The sequence below is a fragment of the Bactrocera neohumeralis genome, chromosome 6 (genome assembly GCF_024586455.1).
Source record: "Bactrocera neohumeralis isolate Rockhampton chromosome 6, APGP_CSIRO_Bneo_wtdbg2-racon-allhic-juicebox.fasta_v2, whole genome shotgun sequence".
Lineage (NCBI taxonomy): Eukaryota > Metazoa > Arthropoda > Insecta > Diptera > Tephritidae > Bactrocera > Bactrocera neohumeralis.
The window spans coordinates 9,877,424-9,904,603 of record NC_065923.1 but is presented as its reverse complement, the minus strand read 5'-3'; the positions used below and the strand labels follow the sequence as shown (position 1 = coordinate 9,904,603).

General features: G+C 40.6%; 1 protein-coding gene across 6 annotated transcripts in view; it reads right to left on the bottom strand.

Annotated features, from left to right (window-relative positions):
* LOC126762980 (antigen LPMC-61) overlaps positions 1-27,180 on the bottom strand; it is a 140,297-nt gene that overhangs the window by 51,710 nt on the left and 61,407 nt on the right. For all 6 annotated transcript variants that reach the window (XM_050480096.1, XM_050480102.1, XM_050480103.1 and 3 more), the window contains one exon: positions 9,333-9,418. In XM_050480096.1, coding sequence (XP_050336053.1) covers positions 9,333-9,418 — 86 coding nt within the window. The remainder of the gene's footprint in view (positions 1-9,332; positions 9,419-27,180) is intronic.

The window sequence follows — 27,180 nt, the reverse complement described above, 5'->3', positions numbered from 1 at the left end:
CTGTAAAATCAATGTCGTATCCGTCAAAGTAATTCTCCTTAGCCTCCCGCTTTTTTTCAATTCTCAAAACAGTTGTTGAAGTAAAATTTCGGAATAGCCTACAGTGCGCGTGGCGATCCACCTTTTAATGGTTTCAATTGACTCAAAACAGTTCACCCGGAGCAGGCGTTTGAGTTTGTTGAATAGCTAGAAGTCATACCGAGCTAAATCAGGCGAAAACGGTGGTTGCGGCACGATATTGGCTGGAATTTCGGCGAAAAACTCAAGAAGGATCAATGCAGTATGAGACGGTGCATTATCGTTGTGCAAAAACCAAGTGTTGTCGGCCCATAATTCCGCCTTTTAATTACGAATAGCTTCGCGCAAACAATCCATAACATTCAAATTGTATTGCTTGTTGACAGTCAACAGTCAACTGTCAACATAACCTGGATTTTCGACCTGCTTTGACGCGGTTTTTTCGGTTTCGGCTCACCTTTGTAACGATATTCGGCCGATTGGTCGTCTGTTTCCGATTCATTAGCATAGATCTATGATTCCTCCTTAGTAATAATGTGTTTCATGACACACGGAAGTCGGAGAGCATTGTTTCACAGACGTTAATGCGACTCTGTTTTTCGAAAAAATTTAATGATTCTAGAACAAATTGTGCTTTTACTTTTCTTAGGCCCAAATGATCTTTCAAAATGGCTTTCACTGATCTTTCCGATATTTTCAATGTTGCTAGTAAGATCTCTGACTGTTAATCGGCGATTCGCAAGCATCAATTCCTTTCTTGTATTGGCGTGTTGATCATCAGTTGATTTTGACGGCCGTTCTGGATCCGGTTCGTCGTCAACGCGTTCTCGACCCTCTCTGAATAATTTGTATAAATCAAAAACGCTTGCTCTCGACAAAATATTACCACCGAAGGCCTTTCCCAACATTCTGAACGTTTCGGACCAGAAATTTGATTCCGAACTCAAAATTTAATGGAACTTCTTCGTTGAATAATTACACTCATCGTAAAAATCTTCAGAAAGACAAGGATATACTAATGATTATTATACCTTGAACAGGGTATATTAAGTTTGTCACGAAGTTTGTAACACCCAGAAGGAAGCGTCGGAGACCCTATAAAGTACATATATATATAAATGATCAGTATGTTGAGCTGAGTCGATTTAGCCATGTCCGTCTGTCTGTCTGTATATACCTATACGAACTAGTCCCTCAGTTTTTAAGATATCGTTTTGAAATTTTGCAAAAGTCATTTTCTCTTCAAGAAGCTGTTCATTTGTCGGAACTGCCGATATCGGACCACTATAACATATAGCTGCCATATAAACTGAACGATCGGAATCAAGTTCGTAAGTATTGAAAACTTTTGCATTTGACAAGATATATTCACGAAATTTGGTATAAATTATTTTCTAAAGCAACAATGTAATCTCCGAAGAAATTGTTTAGATCGGTTAACTATAACATATAGCTGCCATACAACTGAACGATCGGAAAAAGTTCTTGTATGGAAAACTTTGCATTTGACGTGGTATCTTCACGAAATTTCACATGGATTACTGCTTAAGGTAATAATATAATCTCTGAAAAAATTTTTCAGATCGGATTACTATAGCATATAGCTTCCATATAAACTGAACACATAGTTACTAAAAGAAATGCACCTGTGAATGGTATATTAGCTTCGGTGCAGCCGAAGTTAACGTTTTTTCTTGTTTTGATGTCACTTTAGGCACAGATGTTACTAACGGTCATACCAACCGAGAGAAAAAATATTTAGACAAGTGAGTTTTCGCGCGAAATTTAAATTAAAAAGCCTTACCTTTTTTGCCCACAATAGTATACATTAGGGTACACATTTCTCTATGCTTTGAAAGCTGAGCGGTTGTGAAAAATTTGTATATCACATAGCACTTCAGTTATCTAATTATGTCCATTACAAAGAAGAAAATTTTAGACATTTAAGGGGATTTATTGCTCTAGGGAATGCTCTATTACTCCGGGATTCTTCCACCGAATGTCATATGACAATACTTTGGAGAGTTGCTAAAATTGAATCTAAACTTAGGATAAAAATATTGTAACCAAGAATTTCTTCTTGCTGCCTTTTTAAAGTATAAACAACAACTGATCGGATACGATTTTTTCAATATTTTAACCTTTGTATGATGCTACTTAATAAATCCTGTCATCTAAAGCCGGTCATATGGAAGGATTGCAACAAGTTCTTATCTGTACTTGGTGTCTTGTTTCAATATTAGAGCATGTATTTATTGCTTAGGCAGATTCGGCGAACGCTTAGGCCATTTATGTCTCGCACTGAGTTCAGCTGTGTACTTGTGTGAGTATGCTGTTATAATCCCATGTTTAAGCAACTAACAATGCATGACGCCGAAAGCTTGTTGAACTTCAAATTTGGTGGTAATATTGAACAAACACACACAAACACGCACACATATGTGTAACTTGACCAACATGGCAAGCATAACATGAGCTCAAAACTTCTCCAACTCCGGCACTTCTCAAACGATACACACACACACGCACATATGTATGTAGATATGTACAAGTATATCGCAAGCAAATGTACATATATAAATTAGTATTTCGTAGCGCAATGAATTCAAATTATTTACTACGAGATTCCATTAAGCGCCGCTTCTGCAACAAGGAGTGGCGTGGTCGCAAATTTCCCAACGAACCAAGAGTGAGAGGGAGAGATATCTTATAATTTTTTGTGTTGGCGGGTTAAAGTTCTGAACCAAAAAATGGTTAAGACTTGGACATATCTGGGTTCGTAGGTGGATCCACTATTCTATACAAAAGTAATATTATTTCCCCTTCATGTCAGTTTCTGTTCCACTTTCTACTTGTATTGCGTTGTTATTGTTTTGACGATAAGAACGAAACTTTTTAAGTGCAGAACTTTCCGTTATTGTTAAATATTCTTCAATACACCTTTGTTTAAAATAAGATCGCTTTGATTTTGCTCTGAATTTCTGGTCTTATTGCCGTTTCATTTGAGAGCGAGGTCAATGTGCATATTCGGGGTAACTGCGGCAAACGCTCTTGTATGCAATCGTATGTTGCCACTTCCAAGATAAGTTGCTCGAACATTAGCCATATTTTGTGGACCATGTGCGATTGCCGAGATATGAGCAAACACTCACAAACACACATCCTCATGCATGAAGTGTTTGTACGTTTGGTGGCGCAGATATGTGGATATGCAGATAGTAAGCACACTTATTCAAGTTATTGTTTGCTTGCAACAAAAACCAACACCACAGTCACCCCCAGTTGCCGAAGAGTCAAGCGTCTTTTAATAAGCCAGCTTGCCTATTTAAGCTATCAGCACTCTGGCAAAACGTATGCGTATAAGCTGAGCTCGTGTGCTGCAGAGCGTGAAAGACTTAAGGATCGTAGCATGCATGGCTGTGGAGTGGCAATGCGTGGCTGAAGTTTGCAGTTTGGCTGTAGTTAAGTGCTAATACAATGTGCGGCTTTCGAAACATACATATATAAGCAAACACATGGACCTGGATCTGCTGGGTCAGAGTGCCCGAGTGTGGCCAGTTACCGAGCAGCCACTTGCACTAAATATTGTGCGGCTGTTTAAGTGCACAAGACATTAAAGAGTTGTGTCAGCAGCAGAGATAATGAAAGACCGGTTACCACATAAATACTTGCCTTGTATGCAACAGTGATGTGCTTCATGGCAACAACATTTCCAACAAAAGCGTTTACATTTATCGAAATATTGGCCTGACTTGTTCAAGAGTTTAATACGAAGAGAAAAAACAGTGGAATCCGTTTATGTCAATGCATCCGGGCTGGTTTCGGCTAAGTGTCTTTATCAGGAACAGTATAGCTGATACACAGTGTATGGTTAGCGACAGATATGGACCCAAAAGCCTTTAGTCAACCTTCAGTCAACACAAACAACTTTCAAAGGCTACCTTTATTATAATAAGGCTTTTTCGGAGGTCAAAACCCGGCATGGTGCCTTTCAGGTGGACTCTGGTAGTTGCGCTGGGATAGATAACGGCTCTTACCGCCTTACTACACTACGTTGATTGCTTAAAGCGAGAGGATTTCGTATACATATCATATTAGTAGGCACATACAGGGTTATGCTTATGTTGCCACCAATGGCTGGATATTCAAGTATGAACTGCAGCCGCTGCTGGCCATGTGTTTGCGGCGACAGTGAGCTAATTGCGGCTGCCAATAACTGGAGACATTGTCATTAATTATGGAAATTGCTAACTCAACGCCAACTGGCACGAAAGTTGCAATTAAATTCCCAAAATGATTTTGTAATTTAGAAATCAAGAATCGTTGCAAAATATACAGCAAACAAAAGCTTACGAAATTAAGTGCTTATCTAAGCTTATAAATGAGTAAATAAGTTTTCAATCAATCAAAATAAATGGCAACGCTGTGCGAGTGTAACAATAAATGAACGACGTGCGAAAATTTCATTTGTTTCCATACTCACGCGAACATGTGCACGCATGCACAAACATGTACAACTTCAATGAAAATGAGCAACTACACACTCACAAGCATACAGCGATACAATACATGCATACACAGCGCCTGGCTCATTAGATCCAAAATGCAAATTACTCATACGCCATGTATACCCTACATACAAAGCCATACAATTTTACATACACACACAAGCAAACGCACACACATTTATACGCGTGTATTTATTTGTCTCTAATTGGGAGTGAGGTTGTGCAAATAGTGCTCACAGCAGCTCTCCTGTGGAGCACGTGCCCCGGCATCGAACATCGCTTGCATAAGTATTTACATACATGCGTAATACCAGTTACCAGTTACCAGTAACTGTAGTATTTGTTGTTACTTTAAATACAAACTTGTTTTGTGCTTTGCGCCTTATTATGAAGTAATTTGGCAAATAATAAATTTTGTCGCAAAGGCACGTGCCGAACGGCACACATACACATACACACTGCTCATCAATACGCAATCCATTCGAATGTATATGTGTGTGTGTGTGTGAGGCTGTGGGTGTGTGTGCGCGCTATGATTTGTTGCTATGACTGCCGTGGTATTACCGAGTGTGGTAGTGTTGTTTCGTTGTTGTTTTGGCTTTAAATCACCATTTCATTTGCATAAATTACAAATTCAGTGGAGCTTACACACATTACAGTATTTATTATGTTGTAAGCTTACAACAGGCTTACACTTTATGCATAATGCGCATATTAGCCTGTTGCTCAGTAAAATGGAAAATTATGAATTTATTAAATATTAAAATTTTTTGCACAAACACTCAAACACACACACATACACACACATATGAGAGTCACATGACACATTTCGAGCCCATTGCTTGCGGTGCACTGCGTTGTGGCAAGCACATTGCACTGGGCAACTCGGTATGTTGCTGGTAATCCCGGTTAGCGGAGGTTGTTGTGCTTAAAAAATAAAGATTATTTTTGAAAACATGAGCAATGAAGTCAAATGGTGCATCAAATTGTAGAGAGCGGTTCAAAGCGGCTTTTCCTAAAGCGAAGTGTTGTCATTGTAGCGCGCCTAGTGTTGCAAGGGAGTCGAGCTCAGAAGCTAAAAAGTTTTTCGATGCTCTTGAACAGCGCAATCAATTAGGAAATTGTGAGTAAGCAATTTCCTATACTTACCACCTTCTACCCACCGCTCAACTAATTGGCTGTGAGGCAAAGTCATTCGCCAGAGTTCTACACTTCGCTGTAGCTGCTTTGTTGTTTTTGTACTTGTCATTGCTTACACAAGTGAAAAACTTAATTGAACAGCAACACGCTCATGGATCTTTCAAGCAATTTGTGTTTAATTAAAATTTATTTGCATGCGCGCAGCTTGCGCTTGTGTATGTGTATGTATGTATGTATTTATATACATAAATGCACGCATGTGCGTCTGCCTGCATCTGGTGAACTATTAAAAGTTGCAAGAAAAATAAAATTAGTTGTTTCTCTTGCTTTCCCCTGCAAGGCTGCTGATAAGAATCAGCGAATTAATGCTAAAAGATACAACTTTTTCAGTTACACAGGGTGAGCTCTTAGTTAAAAGTGATTTTTTGTTTAAATGTACTCAAAGGATCTTTTTTACCAAGACTTGCTACTAAACAGACCCATGCAGACTACCTAGAAAGCTTGGCCTAGAAAAAAAGCTTAGTCTAGAAGGCCAAGAACGACTTATGAATGGTTAACTAACCGGAAAATTAATGCGCAAGTGAAAAAATATTGGGTAGTCTTTTCATATTCGTTCAATAGATGGATAAAATACGACAACAATGTGCGAAAAAGATGATAGTCCAAGCATGGTAAAGCTCAACAAATAGTCGTAAAGCCAGGATTGACCCCTCGAAAAGTTATGCTGAGTGTTTGCTGGGATTGGAAAGGAACTATGAAGTGCTCGAGCCTGGTCGAGCGATTGATTATACATTTTACTGTCAACAATTGATGAGATTGAAGCAAACAATCGGGAAAAGACGGCTAGAACTGTTCAACAAAAAGGTAAGGCGAAGTGCCATCAGGACAAAACTAGACCACACACATCTTTTATGACTCGCCAGAAACTGGGAGAGCTTGGCTGGGACGTTTTGATGCATCCACCATATAGCCCTGACCTTGCACCAACGGACTACCATTTCTTCGGTCAATGCAGTGGAGTAAAGTTGGCTTCAAGAAACTGTGAAAATTACTTGCCGCAGTGTCTCACAGAGAAATCAGAAAAGTTTTACACTGATGGAATAATGTCTCCAGCGGATAAATGGAAAAAAACGGTCGACCAAAATGGTATGGTATATATTTGGTTCATTAAAGATCATTATAATATAAATATAAAAAAAATAAGTTGAAGTTTGATTAGAAATACGAAAAGACATTTTCGACTACCCAATATGCAGAAAGTCTAGCTTAGCCTAGAAAGTGAAGCTTAGTCTGGAAGACTATGAATTATTTGTGAACGGTTCACTAAACGGGATATTAAAGTGAGCAAATAATTCGGGGAATAGAGCTGGTTTCGGTTATAAAGGTTTGTGGAAACAGGGATAATTTGAAAGAGGACTTCTAGGCTAGCCGAGGCATTAGCTAGCTCCACATTAGTAACTGGTTCATCAAAAACACTAAAACTGTGTAGAAATTAAGGCATTTTGTTCACTTTGCTTAACGATACTCTACCGTCATTGACGGCTATTCCGTCGGAAAGGAATTTAACTGTCAGCGTTGGCAACGCACCGCTCCCCACTCCACAAATTCTTTGCTTTACGTCAGTGTGGTTAAAAGGCTGCAGCAAACTAAACAAACGGACTCATATGGTTTCCCTCCGAACTTAGTGAATCATTAATGCAACGAAAATATAAGCTGTTAACATGGCAACAACTGGCAAGTTGGGGAGCAGATAGTTCGTGAGTCCACGAACGACTATTGTTGCGAACTAAGTTTAGTTACTTACTTGTAACCTCTACTAGGCTTTGGCGAACTAGCGCGCCCCGCTCGCCCACCCTTGGCCGTTTGGTATTTCTTTTTATCTGCATAGTAGTTGGAAACTTTTTGCATTCAGCGCTAAACTTCGCCGGCCGCTGCCCAACTTCGGCTAGTTCGACAGGCGCGCGAGGCGGGTGCGAGTCGGCGAGCGTATGGTTAGATGAGTACACTAGGCATGGCGCACATAAACAGTTAGCTGTCTTATGCAGCGTGCTGCTTTACTCAAAACAAAGTTGCCAGGCGTTTTTTGAACGATTAACTGCAGCCAGTGTGTCTGCGAAGTGTGTGTGTGTGTGCGGCATGTTCGGCTGCGTGCTGCATATGCGCATTTGGCTGTGATAAACGTGCGAGTTTAACAATTAGAAACTTTGAAGTTTGCGCAAGTTCGCTTCGTGCGTTCGCCGCTTTGCCACGGCCTTGCTCGGCAGCGATCAACTTGACTGCCAAATGGCCAAGTTACTTAGTTAGCCGAGCCCAGTTGATTGGGCCGCAACCAGGCAGGGCGCCAGTATAGTGATTTAGCTACTTCGCAGGCTTCCGCCACATGAGCCGGCCTAGAAGTCCATTAAACACTGTTGCAACATGACTTTTCTCTCTTAAGTCCACAACCTTTTGTTTATGCGTTTGCAACGCGATGCAGAGGGTATAATAGTTTTTTCACATAACTTGTTAAGCTTCTGTTGAAACTGAGAAATCTTTATGAAAGTGCGGACACATGTTCCATAGCTCACTAATACTAGCAACGAAGCAAGAAGGCTTAAGGATCTATCAGTTCAAAAGGTGTAAAGGTGTGAGGTACATGCAACATTTTAAAAATATAATACTGCTGACATATCGAGACCATCAACGCGCTTATAATTGGTTCAAATGGTATTCGGCTGCGGCCGAACTTAGCCCTGCCTTGCTTGTTTTATTTCGCCTTTGTTCAACACCATTTATGTACAACTTTCGGCCGTGTAGTTACAGTGTTTATCGAAGTTTTTCGGAGTTTGTTCGCAGTTGTTGTCTGCGAGTTGCACCAATTTAGTCTGGAATTACCTATTTGCATGTTTTTGTTGGCGGTTCGCTTTGTTGGCAGACCAACTTTCTTCTCGCCATAAATTTCGCTTTTTCGTTTTAGTGTTGAGCGTAAATTATCGGCGTTTTCGAGAATTACGGCGAACTTTAAAAATTATGTGAACGGGTAAGCAATAGCGAAGCTCGGGTGCAACCGAATATTAAATGCGCTTGCAATTAAGGAAAATATGAAATAATGTCAACGACTTGGTTATAGGCGTATCACATGTGGTCACAGCGAAACTTTGCTGATAGAACGGACACCCCTAATCGATTCCCACAAAACCATAAGCACCGCCCGAATCTGCCAACTGGTCACTGTTGCTGTATGATCTTCTTCCTATAACTTCGGTGGCGTTTAATTTCCATGAACTCGTAGTTTTTACGGGCTGTTCTTGGGTTCAGTGTGTATTCACCATTCTTTAGTCAAAAACCGTTATTTTGTAGAAAGTTGGGCACTGAACTGCAAATTATTTGTTAAGTTCAAAACAGCAAGACTACAAACCATTATATTTGCAATTCTAAATCTCCGTATTTTCGGCAAAACGGCTTACAAACGCGACTTTCATTGCACATACATAAGTAACTAGTTGTTCGTTATAAGCCGCTTACACTCGCTACATTATTTTGAAGGGTTTATGTATGTAGACAATAACAAAAACGATTTCAATGAGGAGAACATGGGTTCAAGATGACACATTTTTGGCAATGTTTCTTACACAAAAACCCATTAAACAAAAAAAAAAAAACAAATAACAAAAGAGATTGACTTACCGCATTTCATTTGCTCTTCTTCTTCAACGGCCCGCAAAACAGCTGAGTTAGCCAATGTTTTGGTAATTTCGGGATCAACTTCAATCCTGCAAAAAAACAAATGTTGAGATTATTAAATAAAGATTTTAAGCAAAATAACCTTGAAAAACCACAGCGAGTGACAGCGAATAAAAACGAGCTTTTGAGTTCTGAGCTTCCAAACGAGCTTTACTTACTAATTAGTCAAGTTAGTAATAATGTTTTTAGATTTTATACTTATGTGTTTGGTGTTTCTAAAAGTGAAGTTGAGCTCTGAGTTTTATCATCAACGTTAATATATGTGAAGGGTGATCCAAGTAGTTATAGTTACTTTTTTCAAATGCCTGACAGATCACGCGTGAGTCGTGGCAAGCTGAGATCTTTGGCATTTAATAATGGAAAGACTTACGCTTGAAGAACATTTAAAAATCGTTCAACTTTATTACGAAAATTCACGGCCTGTCTTATGGTCAACATAATCGCCCTACAGAGTGTACCATTCGCAACACCATCACCCATCTTGAGACCCAGCATTCATTCTTGGATAATATTTGACCGAATAGAATACTCGCAGTGAAGAAAATATAGCAAGCGTAGCTGGAACACAACAGCTCGACCTTCCCAAATGCCATCGCTTCGCTAAATGGGCTCTTGTATAGTTCCAAGAATATCTGACTTTTTCGAGCCAAATTTTTTTGAGATAAGGTCTGTTTCTGGCTCAATATGTTTTAAACAAGCAAAATTGCCGGAATTTGGACGAACAGTAACCTGAAGAGATTCAAAAGTTGTCATTTCATCCAGAAAAAACAACGGTTTGGTATGGTTTGTGCGCTGGTGGAATCATCGGTCCATATTTCTTCAAAAAATATGTCGGTGAGGTCTTAACCGTTAATGGCGACCGCTATCGCGCTATGATAATCGACTCTTTTATGCCAAAAACTGAAGTTCGTAATCTCGGCGACATTTGGTTTCAACAAGACGACGCCATTTCCACACAACGCAACAATCAATGGATTTATTGATAGAATATTTCGGCGAGCAAGTAATTTCACGTTTTGGGCTGGTTGATTGGCCACCAAAATCGTACGATATTACACCGTTTGACTTTTTTTGTTGTGATATGTAAAGTCTAAAGTCTATGCGGACAATTCCGCTTCGATTCAGGCTTTGGAGCAAAACATCACCCGTGTCATTCAGCAGTTAACAGTTAAAATGCTCGAACGAGTCATCAAAAATTGGATTCAACGGATGGACCATATGAGACGCGGCTACGTCTACAACATAGGTAACAGGTAATCTTCAAAAATTGAATGCCAAGGAATGTTCTTTCGAATGATAATACTCCTAAACATTCCCCAAAAATATTTAAATTGTAAATACTACCCACTTATGATGTCCTTAAAACCCCGAAAAATTGGCACTCAACGGCAACACCAAGATCCGTTATACATATATCAGCAGCACCGAAGCTTCGTTTTAGCTAAAATACAATATAGTTCATCAGTTTCAATTCCACATCAAGCACTTGCACGAGCGCTGCACAGTTCTTAATCGGCAGAGGAGAAAAGGAGTACACTCGCTTATATATATATGTACATATATAGGTACTTACACTTTGAATTTATTAATCGCAAAAATTGTGAAAAAAAAATTAAAAAAAAATACATGCGCATGTTTAGTGTATCGGCTCACATGGATTAGGAGGGTCGAATCTGCGAGAAGAACATATATTAATTTTGAGTTTCTTCACATTGCGGAGGCGTCATACCGGGAGCTATGAAAACTCAAAATTCGTCAGATGGAAATTTCAAATTTGCAAAGCTAATTTTTCAGTTCTTAGCCAAATTATTTGCCTGTGAAAGTTATGTTTTTCTTCATTTCAGTGAGTTGCAGAGGAATTTTCAGCAGAATTCGAACAGCTTGGCTGCTCCGCTCTAATCAACGCGCATTATTCGTGGCGTGCAAACGTAGAAATGTGCGAAGAATGTGGAATAAGTGGCAATACGGTGGCTTATTTAATGTGCACCATGCTTGAGAATGCTGCGACGGAAACCGCAAACAGCGCCCCCTCCGTTCCGGCAAAGCCGCAAGTCCGTCTGACGGCAGCTGAGGAACCGCACAACCGAGTAAGCGAGTAAGCGAGCAATCGAACAGCCGAATCAGCAAACAGTAAATAGGAGCGCAAGTGAGCAGTCAAGTGCGTCGGTGAGCAACCTTCAATGTGGCAAATATGATGGACGCAGTGGCGTGGAGCCGGGAAGCAACGGAATTCATCCTACACACCATATGAATATGTATGGCGAAGACACACATGTGCATGAAATGCGAGTGTGTTGCCTACGAGTGGCGTGCGTATGGGTGTGCGGCTGCAGTGCCTGCGCATCCTGTGTGTGTGTGAGTGTGCCTGTGGTATGCCTTAAAATAAGGGAATTTATTTCGTGCATAAATTATCATATTAAATGGCAAACAGGCTGGCAGCCGACATCCAAGCGAGCAATCACAACGTCGAGCACTGCTCAAGTGTTGCTCCGGCTGCGGTGGGGCGGTGGCACTTACGCATGCTCGAACCCATGTGCGCACACATGCATAGTGGCTGCTGCTGTGGGGAATTGTCGATATTGCAACCTGCAGAAGCATACGCTTGCCGCACACATTGCACATCTTGCTTCGAATGCGCGCCTATCTGTTGGTGCCACATGCTTCGGCGCGCCGTGTCGTACATCGTTCGAGTGCTACGGCATACAAGTGTCGCGTTAGCGGCATGTAGATGCTGCAGCTATCATTGCGAGATAGCGCCTGGCGCTGCATCGCACACACACATATATATATACATATCCGCTTTCTGCCACATTGCCGTATGCAAATTCACACATGCAAATGTGTGCGGGTGTGTGCGTGTAGTGGATGTAATACTTGATTGCGCAATTACAAACACTCCGATTTGTGTCTGGTTGCTGCATCGGCGGCCGGGTGTGTGTGTGTGTGCGGGAAATGTATCTATGTGTGTGTGCTCATTAATTTACAATTTTAATTTCATTGATTAATTATTCTTATTCTAACTAATCGAGTAACAAGTTAAACACTCGTCCGACTAATTGAAGTGTGTGCAAGCAGGCGTTGTTGACACTTGAGTATGTGCCTTGCTCCTTCACGCACACACACATATGCACTTCTGCTTCGGCACGCACACACGCACAAAGGCGTTTGAACGCGCGTCTGATATGTCACCCGCCGCGCAAAGGCATATGCACGAGCAGTCGAGTGGCTCCTTTGCCTTTGCCTGTTGTTCATGCGATTTTCAAGGCTTCGCAGACGCGAGAAACTGACTAAATTAAAAGACACTTGTGTGAAAAATTCACCAGTTAAGCACCGGTTAAGTTGGTGGCTGCAAGCCAAGAGATATTTGATTAAAATGTGATGACCTTGCTGCAAGCAACAATCTCGCCATATTTACGCACCCATTTTTATGTTTACCTTTTCCTTGAAAATGGGTTAAAAAGCGATTGGGAGGGCCTTTTGGTCGCGATTTTTGTGGCATTGCTGCCGTTTCTTCCCTCCTACTCTGTGACTACATATTTATGTCACTTAATTTTGTAAGATCAGTGTGGTGTTGTCTCTGCTTAAAAGCTGGAAATGAAAAAAAAAAAAGGATTTGTGAATGCTGAAAAATATAAAAAGCTTAGGCCAAGCGCTCATTTCCCCGCGAAATTGTATTATTCGAAAGGTCTCCAATGGTAAGAGTCCACTCCGGCGCCCGCCTAAAAGCGATAATTGCAGCAAAGTGCATCATTTCACCTGACGGTCTTGGCGATCGCGTGCTTTTGCGGGAACAAATTGCCAACAAAACTCTCAACTATCACCTACCAGACTGCAGTTAGACATGCAACTCACTTAGTTACTTATCTGCGGCCATTTGACTCGTTTGCTGTTCACTGCATAGTGCGATGAATTTATGACGATTTAATTTCTGTTTGCCCAACAATTGTCGCAACGCCAACCGTGTAGTACTTCATTAGCTGTGGAATGTGACGTGCGAGGTGAGCCGGTTAGGGTTCTCGATGCGAGGCTCCCTGACGGTATTTGCGAGTATATCTGGGAACGCTACTAAACGCAGGTTCGTTGCAAATAGCGAATTTTCCTCATATGAGTGATCTCTTGAGTGGAAGTTGGAAAGTATGCGAAATGTCGGAGTTTTTCGTTTATTACTTTTTGCATTTTTCAATTTTCTCTTAACGTTTCGGTCTGGGGTATCGACATAAGCCCTGGATGTAATACACGCCCCTGAATACCTCATAAAAATTATAACGAGTTAGTTTAAAAATAGAAAACTGATTTTTTATACGGACGAAAGCATCTCTCTTCTCTTCTATGTCGATTGGAGTACCCCAAGTTTCAGTGTTAGGTCCACTGTTCACGTATGACGGCGTGATAAGAAGACAGCAACCAAAAGACGTGAAACTAATAGAATTTGCGGACGATCTCAATCTTCAATTATTCGACCTAAGAAATAAATGTAATGAGTTCTTAAATGGTCTACGCCTCTTCTGTGAGTCTGGAACTAACGGAGCAAAAAACAGAAGTATTACTCATAAGCACCAGAGAGGTGAAAGAACGAATAGAGCTCACTATAGGGGTGTGCAAGATTACTTCACAGCCGCAGCTGAAGCACTTCGAAGTAATATTGGACTTCAAATTAAAATTTAAGGAATACTTTGCATATACTTCGGGTAAAGCAAATAAAATTCATAATGTTCAATGAAGAATGATGGCCAACAGGGGCAGTCATTCGAATAAAAAGTGCTTTCCGGATGAAGAATTAGCCAGTATGCCACTCATTGACATCGAGGGAGGTGAACTCGAGTGATTATATCAACTATCAGCGCCTAAAATAGTATAGGCAAAGACAGAGGTAAGGAATAAGAGCATCAAAATGTGGCAGCAGCGGTGGCAATCCTTATCCAAAGAACGTTGGAGACTTATTCTGGACATCCACTCGTTGATAGATAGACGACATGGTGACCTGGATTTCCACCTGGCCCAAATACTTAGTGGACACATGCTTTAGAAGCCCCTGAACAAGTATTATTTTATTGCTCGCGCTTTTCAAATACAAGCGGTAAACGAAAAAGCACACTCGGTGGTAGTTATACGGTTGATAACTTAAGAACACTCATGTGTCAGTCGAATGTGAAATGGAAAGCTGTTAGCGATGTGTCCGCTCTTATAATGACAAAACTGAGATTTTTCAACAGATTAGGCGTCCGTCTGTTCTTTAAAGTGGCATCCAACTGAATTAAAGAAATATGTTTCAGAATTCAATAAAAACGGTGCATGATTGGTAATTTCCAATCGTCGTATTTGCGATAACTCGCTGTCAGACACCATCGTTCAGGGCCTGAGGCCTATTTACGACAAATACACCTTGTGCAAACTTATGGGCGGGATTGAGCCGCTTCGTGGTTCGTAGGTAACTGCAGTTGTGATCTGTGTTATGTGTGAGTCGCTCATTTTGTTGTGGATTCATTGTTGCAGCAAATAATAATAACTGTAATAACAATAACAACTAGATTACAACTGTCGTAACTCAGCTAGAGCGCGTTAGCAATGCCAATAATGCACGGCCACGTGTGGCTGTGTCTGTGTGTATGCATATGGGTGTGTGTGCGTGTGTCATAAACAACAAAATCGTTATCATAACTACGACCCACCACGAAAGTCCACATATTCGACAAGCGAGCACTTGTTGTTTGTGTGTGAGTGTGTTTTGTCTTTTATGTAGCTTGTTGATGAGCGGCGGCCGGTGGCCGGTGGTTGGTGATTGGCGACTGACGACTGACGACCGGTAACTGCAGTCAGAACGTGCCGCATCGAAAGCCAAATGAGGCAACATCTGCTGGGTGTTGTTGATTTTTATGCTACTCTTCCAACCCTCGACGCCCGAGCAGAGCCCCTCTCGCTCTCTCCCAGTTCTGATTGCTGACATTTGTGTGCCCTCATTGTGACAGCAGTTGATCATGTGGCTAACCACAATTTACATGCACTGCTCGTTCGTGGCACCGAACTGACACCAATGATGCTACCAACTGTTTCTGTTGACGGTGCGGCACGCCTCCATTCGTCCCTTGGACCAGCGCAGCTGCCGTCCATGGCTCGCTTTGATTGTTGGCTGCGTTGTTCATTGTGTCATTGCGGTCAGGTGTGTGGAGCTCAGCCGCATGTGACTCGGAGTTTATGTTTAAGTTAATTCCGGCCAGCTTAAGCAGGCTGTTGGGCGCGGCAGATGGACGGGCTGAGCTGGTTGACTGCTTTACACTGTTATCGTCAGCCAGGTGAAGGCGGACACATAGCGTATAAACAGATGTGTGTTGCCACCTAAATTTATTTGCATGTAATTTTTCGTAATTTCATAGTATGCAATACATCATTTGATTAAATTGCCATCAGCCATGGTGGCATACAGCAACCGTTTGTGTAAAATGCAAAACGCATAGCCCTCAGTAAATTTTTGGCAAAGTGACAACAGCTGCTCGTTGATTTTCAGTGGCGTGGAAGCCCACACACCCTACCATGTACACTCTGCAAACGAGTGGAGACTAAAATTGCTGATATGGCCCTATGCGTCTCTTAATATTCGCAGGTGTCTGAGTTCGTGTATGGAAAACACATAAATCGAACATATTTACTCGAGTATAAATTGGCGTGTCCCCAGGGATGTCATTAGTTTTTACATCCAATTAGCATGCAAGTGCGTGTGTGTGAGGCTTGCGAATATAGACTTAATATTAAATCTGACTTTTATCTATATTGCGATGTAAAAAAAATATGCGTGTGTAGGTTAATTGAGACTTATGAACGTTCATTGCAATAATAATAATAATAATAATAGCACTGCTCAACAAATGTGTAGGAAAAATTTCCGACTGATGTTAGGTCTGTGGGGTATTTGAATTGTGCTGATTACCGATTTGAGTTCGAAAGTTTTCTATCAAAAATAGCCATTTTAGTAAATGGTAGTAGTCCCTACAACACAAAATTATTATTACATCATTATGGGCTTGAGCAACCGAATTGCAAAATTAGCAAGAAGCAGTCGCAAAGTGACTGTACACTAGTGTAATTAGAATTTATTCTCTAAAATCGCGAAATTTGGGAGCAACAACTTCTGATGAAATATGGTATGTGCCCATTGTTTGGTTTGTTTTCCGCTTCATGCAAGCAATTCTGAGTTTATGAATGCTATATTTTCATATTACGTATACGCCCCATCCCCCAGCTCGTCAAAAAATGTTTAAAAACTTGGCCAACGAGTAGTTTGTATATTTAGTGGCTCAAAGCTCCAATCACAATTTACTTTTATTTCGTTTACTATAGCTTTTTACAAACCCTCGGACAAAATACAAAACGAGCATGAATCCGATCACACGAAAGTTAATGAGAAGCAATGCGGACGCAACAAAAAACACCCTAGGGAAAAGCCTTCATTAGGCTAGCATTTAATATGATAAAGGTAGTTGCTAGTGAAAAATGTGAATTTCAATTGGGTTTGAAATGTGTTGTTGTATAGTTTATTGTAATTTTTTAAAACAAGTGAAAAAGTGGGAAATCGAGAATAAATGAAATGGTCCAAGAGTATATTTAGTCCAGTATATGTATGTACCTACTACTCTGAGCAAAAAATAGTAAGACTTTGTTCATAATTTTAAATTTCTTAATTTATTCTTCAAAACTTATGTCGTCCCCGTCAAAGTAATTCTCCTTGGCACTAATACACCTGTGCCAACGTTTTTTCCAATTTTCGAAACAGTTATTGAAGTTAATTTCCGGAATATAGCTTGTTTAATGTCCTCAAATGGCTCAAAACGATTTCCCCGAAGCGGTCGTTTGAGTTTGCTGAATGGCCAGAAGTCTTCTTCTTCTTTAATTAATTGAATTAATTCGAAAGTGAGTAGCCAGAATTCTCGTGGATCAGATGAATACGATTTTAGCTCAATATTTGGTTGGAAATTTGGCGAAAAACTTCCGAAGAATCAATGGAGTATGCGACGGTGCATAATCGTTTTACAAAATCTAAGAGTTGACGGCCCATTATTCCGGTCTCTTCTTACGAATAGCTTCACGCGAACGAATCCTAACACTCAAATAGTATTCCTGGTTGACAGTTTGGTCGGAAGGAATTCGGAGTGGACCACAACTCAGCAAAGAAAACAGTCAACATTGCCTTTTGACCTGCTTTGAAGTGTTTTTTTCGGCTTCGGCTCACCTATGGCACGATACTCGGTCGATTAATCATCTGTTTCTAGGCCTTAAGCATAGAGCCAATACTCATCGCCACTAATAATACGTTTCATGACATTTTGGTGGTCGGAAAAATTGAGTGATTTTGGAATCAATTGATTTTTCAAAATGGCTTTCACTGATTCTTCGGTTATTTTCAACGATGCTACATAGTATGATCTCTGATTGTTAATCGGTGATTTTCAAGCATCAATTCCTTTACCATATTGACGTGTTCATCATCAGTTGACGACGCGATGGCTTTCCTTGACGTGGTTTGTCGTCGTCCGTTCTCGATTTGAATATTTACACTTGCCGGCAACAAATAATTATCACCTAAGGCCTTTCTAAACGTTTCGGCACCAGAAATTTGAATCCGAACTCAAAATTTAATGGAACTTCTTTGTTGAATAATTACACTCATCATGTACTAAACACTAAAGATTATTTTGATGTGACTTTTGCCACAGTTCTCACCGACAGTCATACCAACCTAGAAAACAATTATTTCGACGAATGGATTTTCGAGCGAAGTTTACATTAAGAAGTCTTACTTTTTTTGCCCACAGTACTACTTCTGAACATAATTTTCTCTCCATCGTTACGCATAGGCAGTGAATCAGTTTGAAAGTGAGATTTTTTAATATTTTACAAAGACGAATGATTCCCAAGGGCACCAAGGAATCATTTGAAAATTAATTATTAATAATTTCGCATTGCTCTCCAATAGGTTGTGCACAAGGAAGTTGATGGCTGTGTGTAAATGTATGCGTGTAAATTAAATTAATTGACATTTTAGAGATTAAAATGCCACATTCCTTTTATGTGGCAGCCACATAAACACGCATGAACGGCATTTGCAGGAATTAAAAACCACAAGTGTCTGAGAGGCGGCGAGGAGTGTGCAATTTTGAAAATATTATGACAACACTTTCAACTGTTTTTGCTGTGCACTTTTCTGTTTTGGCATTGGTGGCTGTTATGCTCTGCTGTGGTTAACAGTTATTTGTGTGCGCCTGACTTTTAACAAGACCACGAAAGTGATTTCCATTTGAATGCCATTTTGGAAGCGTGTGTGTGCGTGAGTTGAAGCTCAGTTGCTCAGCTACACTTGTGAGGAAAAATTGAACTAAAAATGGAAGTTTTCTTTGAATAAAATCCTGTGTGCCCTGGAAAACGTGTTTCCAGTAGCACCTAAGTTTTTCTGTCAAGATTTCTTTATAACATTTTGTGTGTGCTTCCAATACTTAGGCTTTTCCGATTATTTCAAAACAAACAGTTATCTCTGCATTGGTTTTTGTTGCAGTAGCTTAGCAGTCGACAGCTGCGTGACACATAAAAGCATTTACATAAATATCTTATGCGGCATTTCGGATGTTGCATATACAAGTATTTTATTTAAATTTTGCCGAGCGTCTGTCATTAGATCACCGCAAGTGACAATTGAATAAATGAATACTGAAATGACAAGTAGCACAAGTCAAGTGCTGGCAAATAAGTGCAATTTACCTTGAATATTTCATGACGTTAATTATGTGGCAAGCGCTTTCAAAGCAAATGGATTTTACTTCATTTACTTGTATATTCTATGTGCCAATGCATTTACGTAACTCCAGCAATATTTTTAAGCTGGAAATGTGGAAATTAGGAATTTTTCGCTCACTCTCTCTTTGGAGGGAATCAATGGAGTACAAATGGAATGTAAGCTAGTTAAGAGAGGAAAAAACTAAGTTTTTTTTTAAATTACTTACGGAGTCTTTTTAAAGGAGCCTATTTTATGGCTGTTCCATTATGGGGTCAGTAGGGTAATCTGGCCTTTTTTTTTGACATTTTTTTTATAGAAATTTTTATTCTACAATAGAACTTTTTTTCACATGTCATGAAGTAGTGCGTTTTGAGAAAGACGCGTTTAAAGTTTGAGGTGTGCACTCCGAGCGCTCCCAACGTCGAGCGGTATTATTATTTTTATGGCCTTTTTCGAAAGCTTTCAATGGTAGAGTGGGTTTCTACATTCATTCTAAGGATATAAAGGTACAGAAAATGCAAAAAAAAATAGATTACCCTACTGACCCCTTATATTAACCCTAATATTTCAAATTTTCAAATTTTCTTATAGTGTCAAGAAAATTATTTGGTCCAATTCGGACTGGTATGACGTAAGGTAATCTGTGCGGCTGCCATGGTTTTGCTGTACGCTTGAGCTTTCTCATTTCCTTTAATAAAATTTGCTGGAATTACTATTTCACTGCGGTGTTTGTAACGGTTGGGCACTGAATATATTTATTTATTTCGCCTTGGCAATTACAGCATAACGCTTTTGAGCCATTCTGTGGGCTTGTTGGAATAAAATGTTTATATGAATTATTGCTGATGCGTAAAATTGTCTGTTATTATTGAAAGTGATACCAGTAAGTGTGTATGTGTGTGTGTGTGCTGGCAGCAGTGGCTTAGAAAACCGACAATGCGCTCAGATTGAGCTAGGCAGAGGCAGAAATAATATTATTTCACTTAAAAATTATTCGCATTGTTCGTATGACGTGGATCAGCAGCAATGCCAAGCGACTTGCACTGACGGAGGGAAACCGCTCACGCACACACGGATAGGTCACCGCATAAAGGCACAAATCAAAAAAGACAGAAAACGTAAAAAGCTCCTTTGCCAGCGCTTTGCCTCCCTTATATACATATATGTATGCATGTGTGCATGCGCTTAGGTACTTTTGTGAAGCTCGACAAATGGCAGAGCAAGACGTAGAGGAACCAACACTTGCACGAATATAAAAGCGAAATAACTTTGCTGAAAGTAATGAATGAATGCATGAATGATGACTGCCGGCTGCTGGTCAAGTGGTCGAGTGGCCGAGCGGTCGCTGCGTTGCTGCTTATGTGCAATTGTGCAAAAATAAATATGCACATTTTAAATTTGTTTGTGCCACGCACGCACACACATATCTCTATGTTCATTCTGGCAGCTAAATAATTTCCCATCTCATATTTATTGTTGGCAGTTGGTCATTTCTCTTTTTGCTAATGTGAGTGCTCATTTGACAGGCGAGCGGCAAGGAAATGAAGGCCTATCAAGCCGCAGGACACTTGTAGTTTGGGGTCAGGGCGGAATGAAAGAAATACGGGCGGCATGAAAGAAATACTCGCATAACAAAGACGGCTCTTGCGGAAATGATTTGCCATTTACTGGACCAATGTGTAGGAGACAGACCTTTGCATGCATTTTCCGAAAGCTGAGGCCAACACTTCACGAATTATGCATTTCTTCTGTAGCAGAATATTCTTCTTCTTCGAGTGATTTAGAATTATATGCAGAAGATTGTTGCCGGTGCTTGCTTCTTCGAGAGATTCAATATTATCTGCCCTCAAGTGTTAACCTTTCCAACTTGTGCCAGGAAATATGCAAAATATTAATTCTTTTTTTGATTAAGAAGTCACCAGTCGGCATCAGGATGTCTGAGAGCACTTAGCCCGAAATGTGTGTGCAGACAAAAGAAGTCATAACAACGAATTTCCCGAGCGAAAGGGCACATTTCCTTCATTTACTTAAGTACATTGTCTAAGTGAAATGTGCAAACAAATGGAACAAATGGGATAAATGTGATTTGTTGTGCCGCAGCCAAACAACTTAATGCACAGCGATGACCCAAACTGAAACCGAAATCGAAACCAATTTGTGTGAGTGCACATCCTTTCAATGAAATATGGTGTCTAATCAACTTAGACAAGTCACACCTTTAAACTGAATTGTTAAAAATGGATTCCCAGGTCAACGAGCACCGAGGGAATTGCGGCCGCCTTCATTTCGTACACCAGTGATGAGTATGTGAATGTGTGTGTATATGTGAGTGTGTGCGAAACTACACATTAAACGGCCCCAAAAGCGGTAAATCGAAAAGGCCAAAATGGCTGTCAACAAACGAGGAGCGAGAAGAATTGCTGACGACAGAATTCGTGCATTTACGAGGGCCTGCGCTGCTGCTGGCGATGTGAAAGCGAACTATATGTGTAGTAGCCGGCGGCAGGTGCTTAGCAGAAGATTTGTATGCAAACTATCAGCCTATGTGCCACCAACTGTGTGCGTATGTGTGTGTGCGATGATATTGAAATAAAATAGAAATGAATCGAAAACCGAATTACCACGTGTGTGTTTGCGAAAGCGTGCGTCGTGAGGGGGTGGCGGCAATTGAAATCAGATGAAGCACAAATGAAATCGCAAACGAGAAATAAGCAATTTTCCATAACCAAACAGTCGTCCACACGCACACGCACTCGCACTCATACGAACATACATGCGAACATGCAGCGGGCACAATATGATTTCCACTCGATTTGCCAGCAAACAAATTCAATCAGGATTCAATAACATCAAACGGACCCACATACATACGCGTGCGCTCATACAGCTGTATGTGTATGCATAAGTGAGCGTTTGTACATCTACTTTGCAGCAAAGTTTCCTCCTTCCACCGGCAGCCAAAACCACAAACTATTTGTTTGCCCAAACAGTCAGGGAGACACCCACACACTCACGTACATATATGGCCGCCTACATACAAGCTTAGCCATGCAAATCTTCCGTGTGTGTGTGTATGCAAGTTTCTTTATCATTTCCAATTCATTACTTATTCAATTTGATTTTCATTTGCTAAAAAGCTTAAGATTTTCTAATGATTTTATTATGTTTTCTTGCGTGCATGGGCGTCTCCTCGGGCATTTCATCGAGCTTTTAGTTTCTGCACTCTTCTCTGTCTCGCTCATACATGTGTGTGCAAGGCATATACACATACAAATCAGTGCTTTTTAACCTTGTTTTACTTAACTGATTTTCGCTTTCATTAGCAGCCTTTGAGCGGTTGGAAAATGTCCATTGAAAGTCAAAAGCTCTTAGTATTTAGCCCCTCTGATTTATACAAGATATGTGAATCGGTTTGATTTTAGTTCTTTCGATTAAGGGGTTCGCTCGCAGAGCCTTTACCTGCTTAATTAATGAATGAAGCCTATTTTGAATTAAACAATTGAGCTAAAAAATAATAATCTTTCCTCTTGCTAGACTAATCTATAAAGTTTGAGATATTTCCAGAACTCACAGTGTCATGATTTGAATTCAGAATACTCTCATCTAATTTGGAAAAAGACCAGAACTGCTGTTGTTTTAGTATCTATATGGTTTGATGAAACACAAAGCTAAGTCTATTATGAGAACACTAATAAGAACTGTAAAGATTCTTTCAAAACTGTTTATCATGTTTCCTTCTACCTCCATCACGGTGTCGTATATTGTTAAAAAGTCGTATGTTACAAACGTTTCTTCTATGTTATGCTGTCCATATATTCTTATCATTGGTCTAGCGTCTCTTTTTCGATCGATTCTGAAATCTGGGCAGGGATTGAAGATCTCTGAGGAGAGAAGGCATTTTAACCGACAAAATGAACGTTTTCTTATCACTGAGTTTTCAAGGACAGTAGTTCTTGAACGGTTGACAAAATATTTCACACCAGTTTTGTCCTTTATATAACGTGTGATCGAAGAAGAGGTACTTTTTTTCAATAGTTCCTTTTGATAGATCACTTGAGAGACGTATTAAGCTGTCATGCTATTTTTGTTCGGTATTGTTTGTCATTTCATCATGAAAGGATTTACCATTGATCAACTTTTACAAATAGTTCAACTTTATTTCGAAAATTCGCGTTCTGTAAAGAATATGTTTCGGGCGTTTTGCTCAACTTCTGGTCAACATAATCGGGCTACTGAGCGTACTATACGCAATACTACCACCCATCTTGAGACCCAGCATTCATTATTGGATAAAATTCGACAGAGTAGAACACGTCCAACACGAATTGAAGACCCATAGCTGAGGGTGTAAACGAAAATCGTGGATAGTCGATTCGGCGCCGTTCGCAGTAACTCGGGCTGACGTATGGAACGACTTAGTACTTACGACGAGATCTTAAATTGGAAGCGTACAAAATACAGCTGTGCAAGAACTGTAGAAGAACTTCAAGAAGATCATTCGTTTCCGAGGCAAATTTTGTTCAGCGATGAGGCCCATTTCTGGCTCAATGGGTATGTAAAAAAGCAAAATTGCCGCATTTGGGATGAAGAGCAACCTAGCTTCCTAGAAACAACGGTTTGGTGTGGTTTATATGCCGGTGGAATCATTGGTCTATATTTATTCAACCGTCCGTTCGTAACCGTCAATGGAGACTGTTATCGCGTCATGATAACTGACTATTTGATGCCTGCAATTGAAGCTTGTGATCTCGGTGACATTTGGTTTCAATAAGACGGCGTTACTTCCCACGCATCGCATCAATCAATGGATCTACTGAGAGAACACTTCGGTGAGCAGATAATTTCAAATTTTGGGTGGGTCGATTGGCCACCAAGATTGTGTGATATCACAGCGTTAGACATTTTCCTGTGTAGATATTTAAAGTCTAAAATCTATGCGTACAATCCCGCTTGGAGCACAACATCCCGCGTGTCATTCGGCAGTTACCAGTCGAAATGCTCGAACGAGTCAAGGAAAATTGGACTCAACGTATGGATAATCTGAGACATAGCCCCGGCCAACATTTGAAAGAGATAATCGTCGTAAAATAAATGCCAAAGAATGTTATTTCGAATGATAATAAACAGTCGCCATTGAATTTGAAGTTTCTGTGTTTTACTTAAAAAAAAAGTTGAGAACCTCGAAATTGATCACTCTTTATACGAATAGAGTTGTGATTTAATTTTTCCTCTGGGTGTGTGGGCGGTTGTGTTGTGTTTTTGTTGTGCGCAATTACCCGTTGCCCAAACCCCAAACAAAGAGAGAAACAAGCGGAAACAGCGTGTAAACGAACTGACACTGCAGCCAACGACACTAACACAATCAAGATCGCCACTAAGGCCACTATCACGGCGAAGTACGAACGCAATTACCGCAGAAGTGCCGCCAATAGGTGATGACTGCACACGTTCCACCGAAACCAGATTTATCGCACCAGCTACCGTCAGCGGCAGGAACTGACACGAGTAGAGTGTGCTTTCCGAGCGTGAGGGGAGAGAGTGTGTGTGGAGGTACGAGCAGCAAAACAGTCACGTATAATACATACATATGTGTTACGATCGTGCAATAGTGCACGTTAGTGAGCATTGCTGAGCCGTGCTCTAAGTCCGTGCGTGTGCAGCGGCTTGCATTTGCATTTGTTTACGCGACGCAGTTCGGCGCCGGTGGCATTTGTGGCATATGCAGCTGCTTATTTAGGTGAATTGGTGGTGTTCGTTAACAAGCAACAACATCAGTCGGCGCGTGTGTGTGCAACCCTGTACAACGATGCGGTGGAGTTGACGTAAAACTTCGAGCGAATTATATTACTTGCAGAAGAAACCGTTGGGTGCGTATTTTCGGCATGGTTGCATTGTTTGGGCACATACAAGGGTTCGAAGCCACAGCTCACCAGTAATGAGGAACGTGTTTGGCAAAAATTAAATTTAAACAAAACTTTTTCCAATTAAATTTCTTTGTTGGTTTTAATTATCCAAAGAATGGCAAAGTGCTGATTTATCACACGTGCGGAATATATGTACATGTATGCGTGTATTTGTGTATGTATGTATGTAGGTGTTGAAATTCAGGCCGCATAGAGCGCAACTCAAACTCATGTTTAGACTTAACGAATGGCTAATGATGAGAGTTTGAAAGTCCAAGGTTCGAGCAGACTCTTCAGAGGTCAGCTCTTCTCTAGAGTTGCCCATCAGCGCTTTTTGGGGGAGGGGGTTTCGTAGGGGGCTTACTTGGTACTGTAGAATATCCTCAGACTGCAAGTTTAACTTTTCTCTGGCGATAGCTGCGTCTTTAGCTTACTTTGCATCAGATACAAAGATTAACATCTCGTTTGGTGAGCATCTACGAGACACATACGGAGACTGTGGCACCAACGCCACAGCGTTACGCAATGACACGGCCGTCCATGAACATTTATTAAAAGGTGTTTCAGGTAAGCAAAAACAAGCGAAAGTTCACACATGACCAAACCTCGCACATCCCCCTCTTCCGCACCATGTTATCCCTTTGCTTAACGCATGCAAGTTCAACAGACGCAACGCAACAGCTGAAAGGGCCGAGAGGGGTATGGGGAATACTCGTCAAGGCGCAGTCGTTTGAGAAATCGAAAACTTTTAGTTAAATTAAAGTTTGTGTTTTTTGAATGCCACCGAAAAGCTAAAAGATTACTTTCCTTTGCCAAGTGCAAATGGCAATGAAATTGGAAAGGGATTTTTATTATAACGAGGTAACGGTGCGCAAGCACACGTATGCATATGTGAACACATGGATTAACTCGCATTTTCGTACATGTCACACACATACTCACACCTACAGAAATGTGTGTTTTACATTATTTTAGTGTTAATAGTAAAAACAAATTCAATATTTGTTGGCATACGAATACGGCAGAGCGAGTGCACAACACGAGCGGATGCGAATTTTAGATTGAACATTTTACCAGCCAAACACATAGGGTGAATTCAATTTGCAGCATTACGGTTGTTCCTGAACGAAATGTTTACGTTGCAGAGTTAATTTGGAGTTGCCAAATAATGCGAGATTGCCACGAGGAGCACACTTACTTATCTAAGCGCTATATGGAAACAAACCAAGCTGTACTACACAAAGTGAATAGAGGCTTACATTGAGACAAAAAAGCACCCGGAAATTGTAACGAAATTCCCTGGGTAAATAATATTTCAAAAAATGTATTTTGTTTTACCTGCTTAAGTCGGTACACCTCAGAAGTGCGTTGCGGTTTTTACATGGATAAAAATATCGAACAAAGAATTTTACTGAAATTTAGTATTTCTAACCAAATTTCGTCTGCGGAATCATAGTGAATGTTGGAAAGACTTACGGTGATTCAGTTTTATCAAAAACACAAGTCTACGAGTGGTACAAAGCCTTCAAAGACGGTCAAAAGATCGTTGAGAGATCTTCGACCTTATCAACTGATGAAAATATTTAAAATAAGTGAAGGCTATGGTTCTTGAAAATCTTCAGGCAAGTGCTAGAGAGATAGCAAGAGAGCTCACCATCTCTCGCGAGTCCGGTCGAATGATCAACCAAGCATATTTTGGGTTTGAAACGCGTCTTGCTCGACTCGTCCCGATAAAGCTGATTTTTTTTAAAAAGACTACCGTAAGCAGGTCTCTTTGGACACACTTAATCGTGCGAATTCCGATCTCACATTCATGGAGAGCATTATAATTGCCCATGAGACATGGGTTTATTAGTTCGACTTGCAAACAAGTCAACAATCATCGGAATGGAGGGGAAGAAACGAGCCGAAACCGAAAAGCTCACGCCGAAGCCGCTCAAAAATCAAGGCGATGAAATTGTTTTTCGATATTCGTGGTTTGGTGCATCATGAGTTTCTTTCGGAGGACCAGACGGTCAATAAGGAGTTCTATTCGTCGAAAACGGCTGGAATTGTGGAAGAACAATTCATGGGCGGTGCGTGTGTTCCCGCCGGCGAGCTTTAAAAAATACAATGAGCAGGATCAATA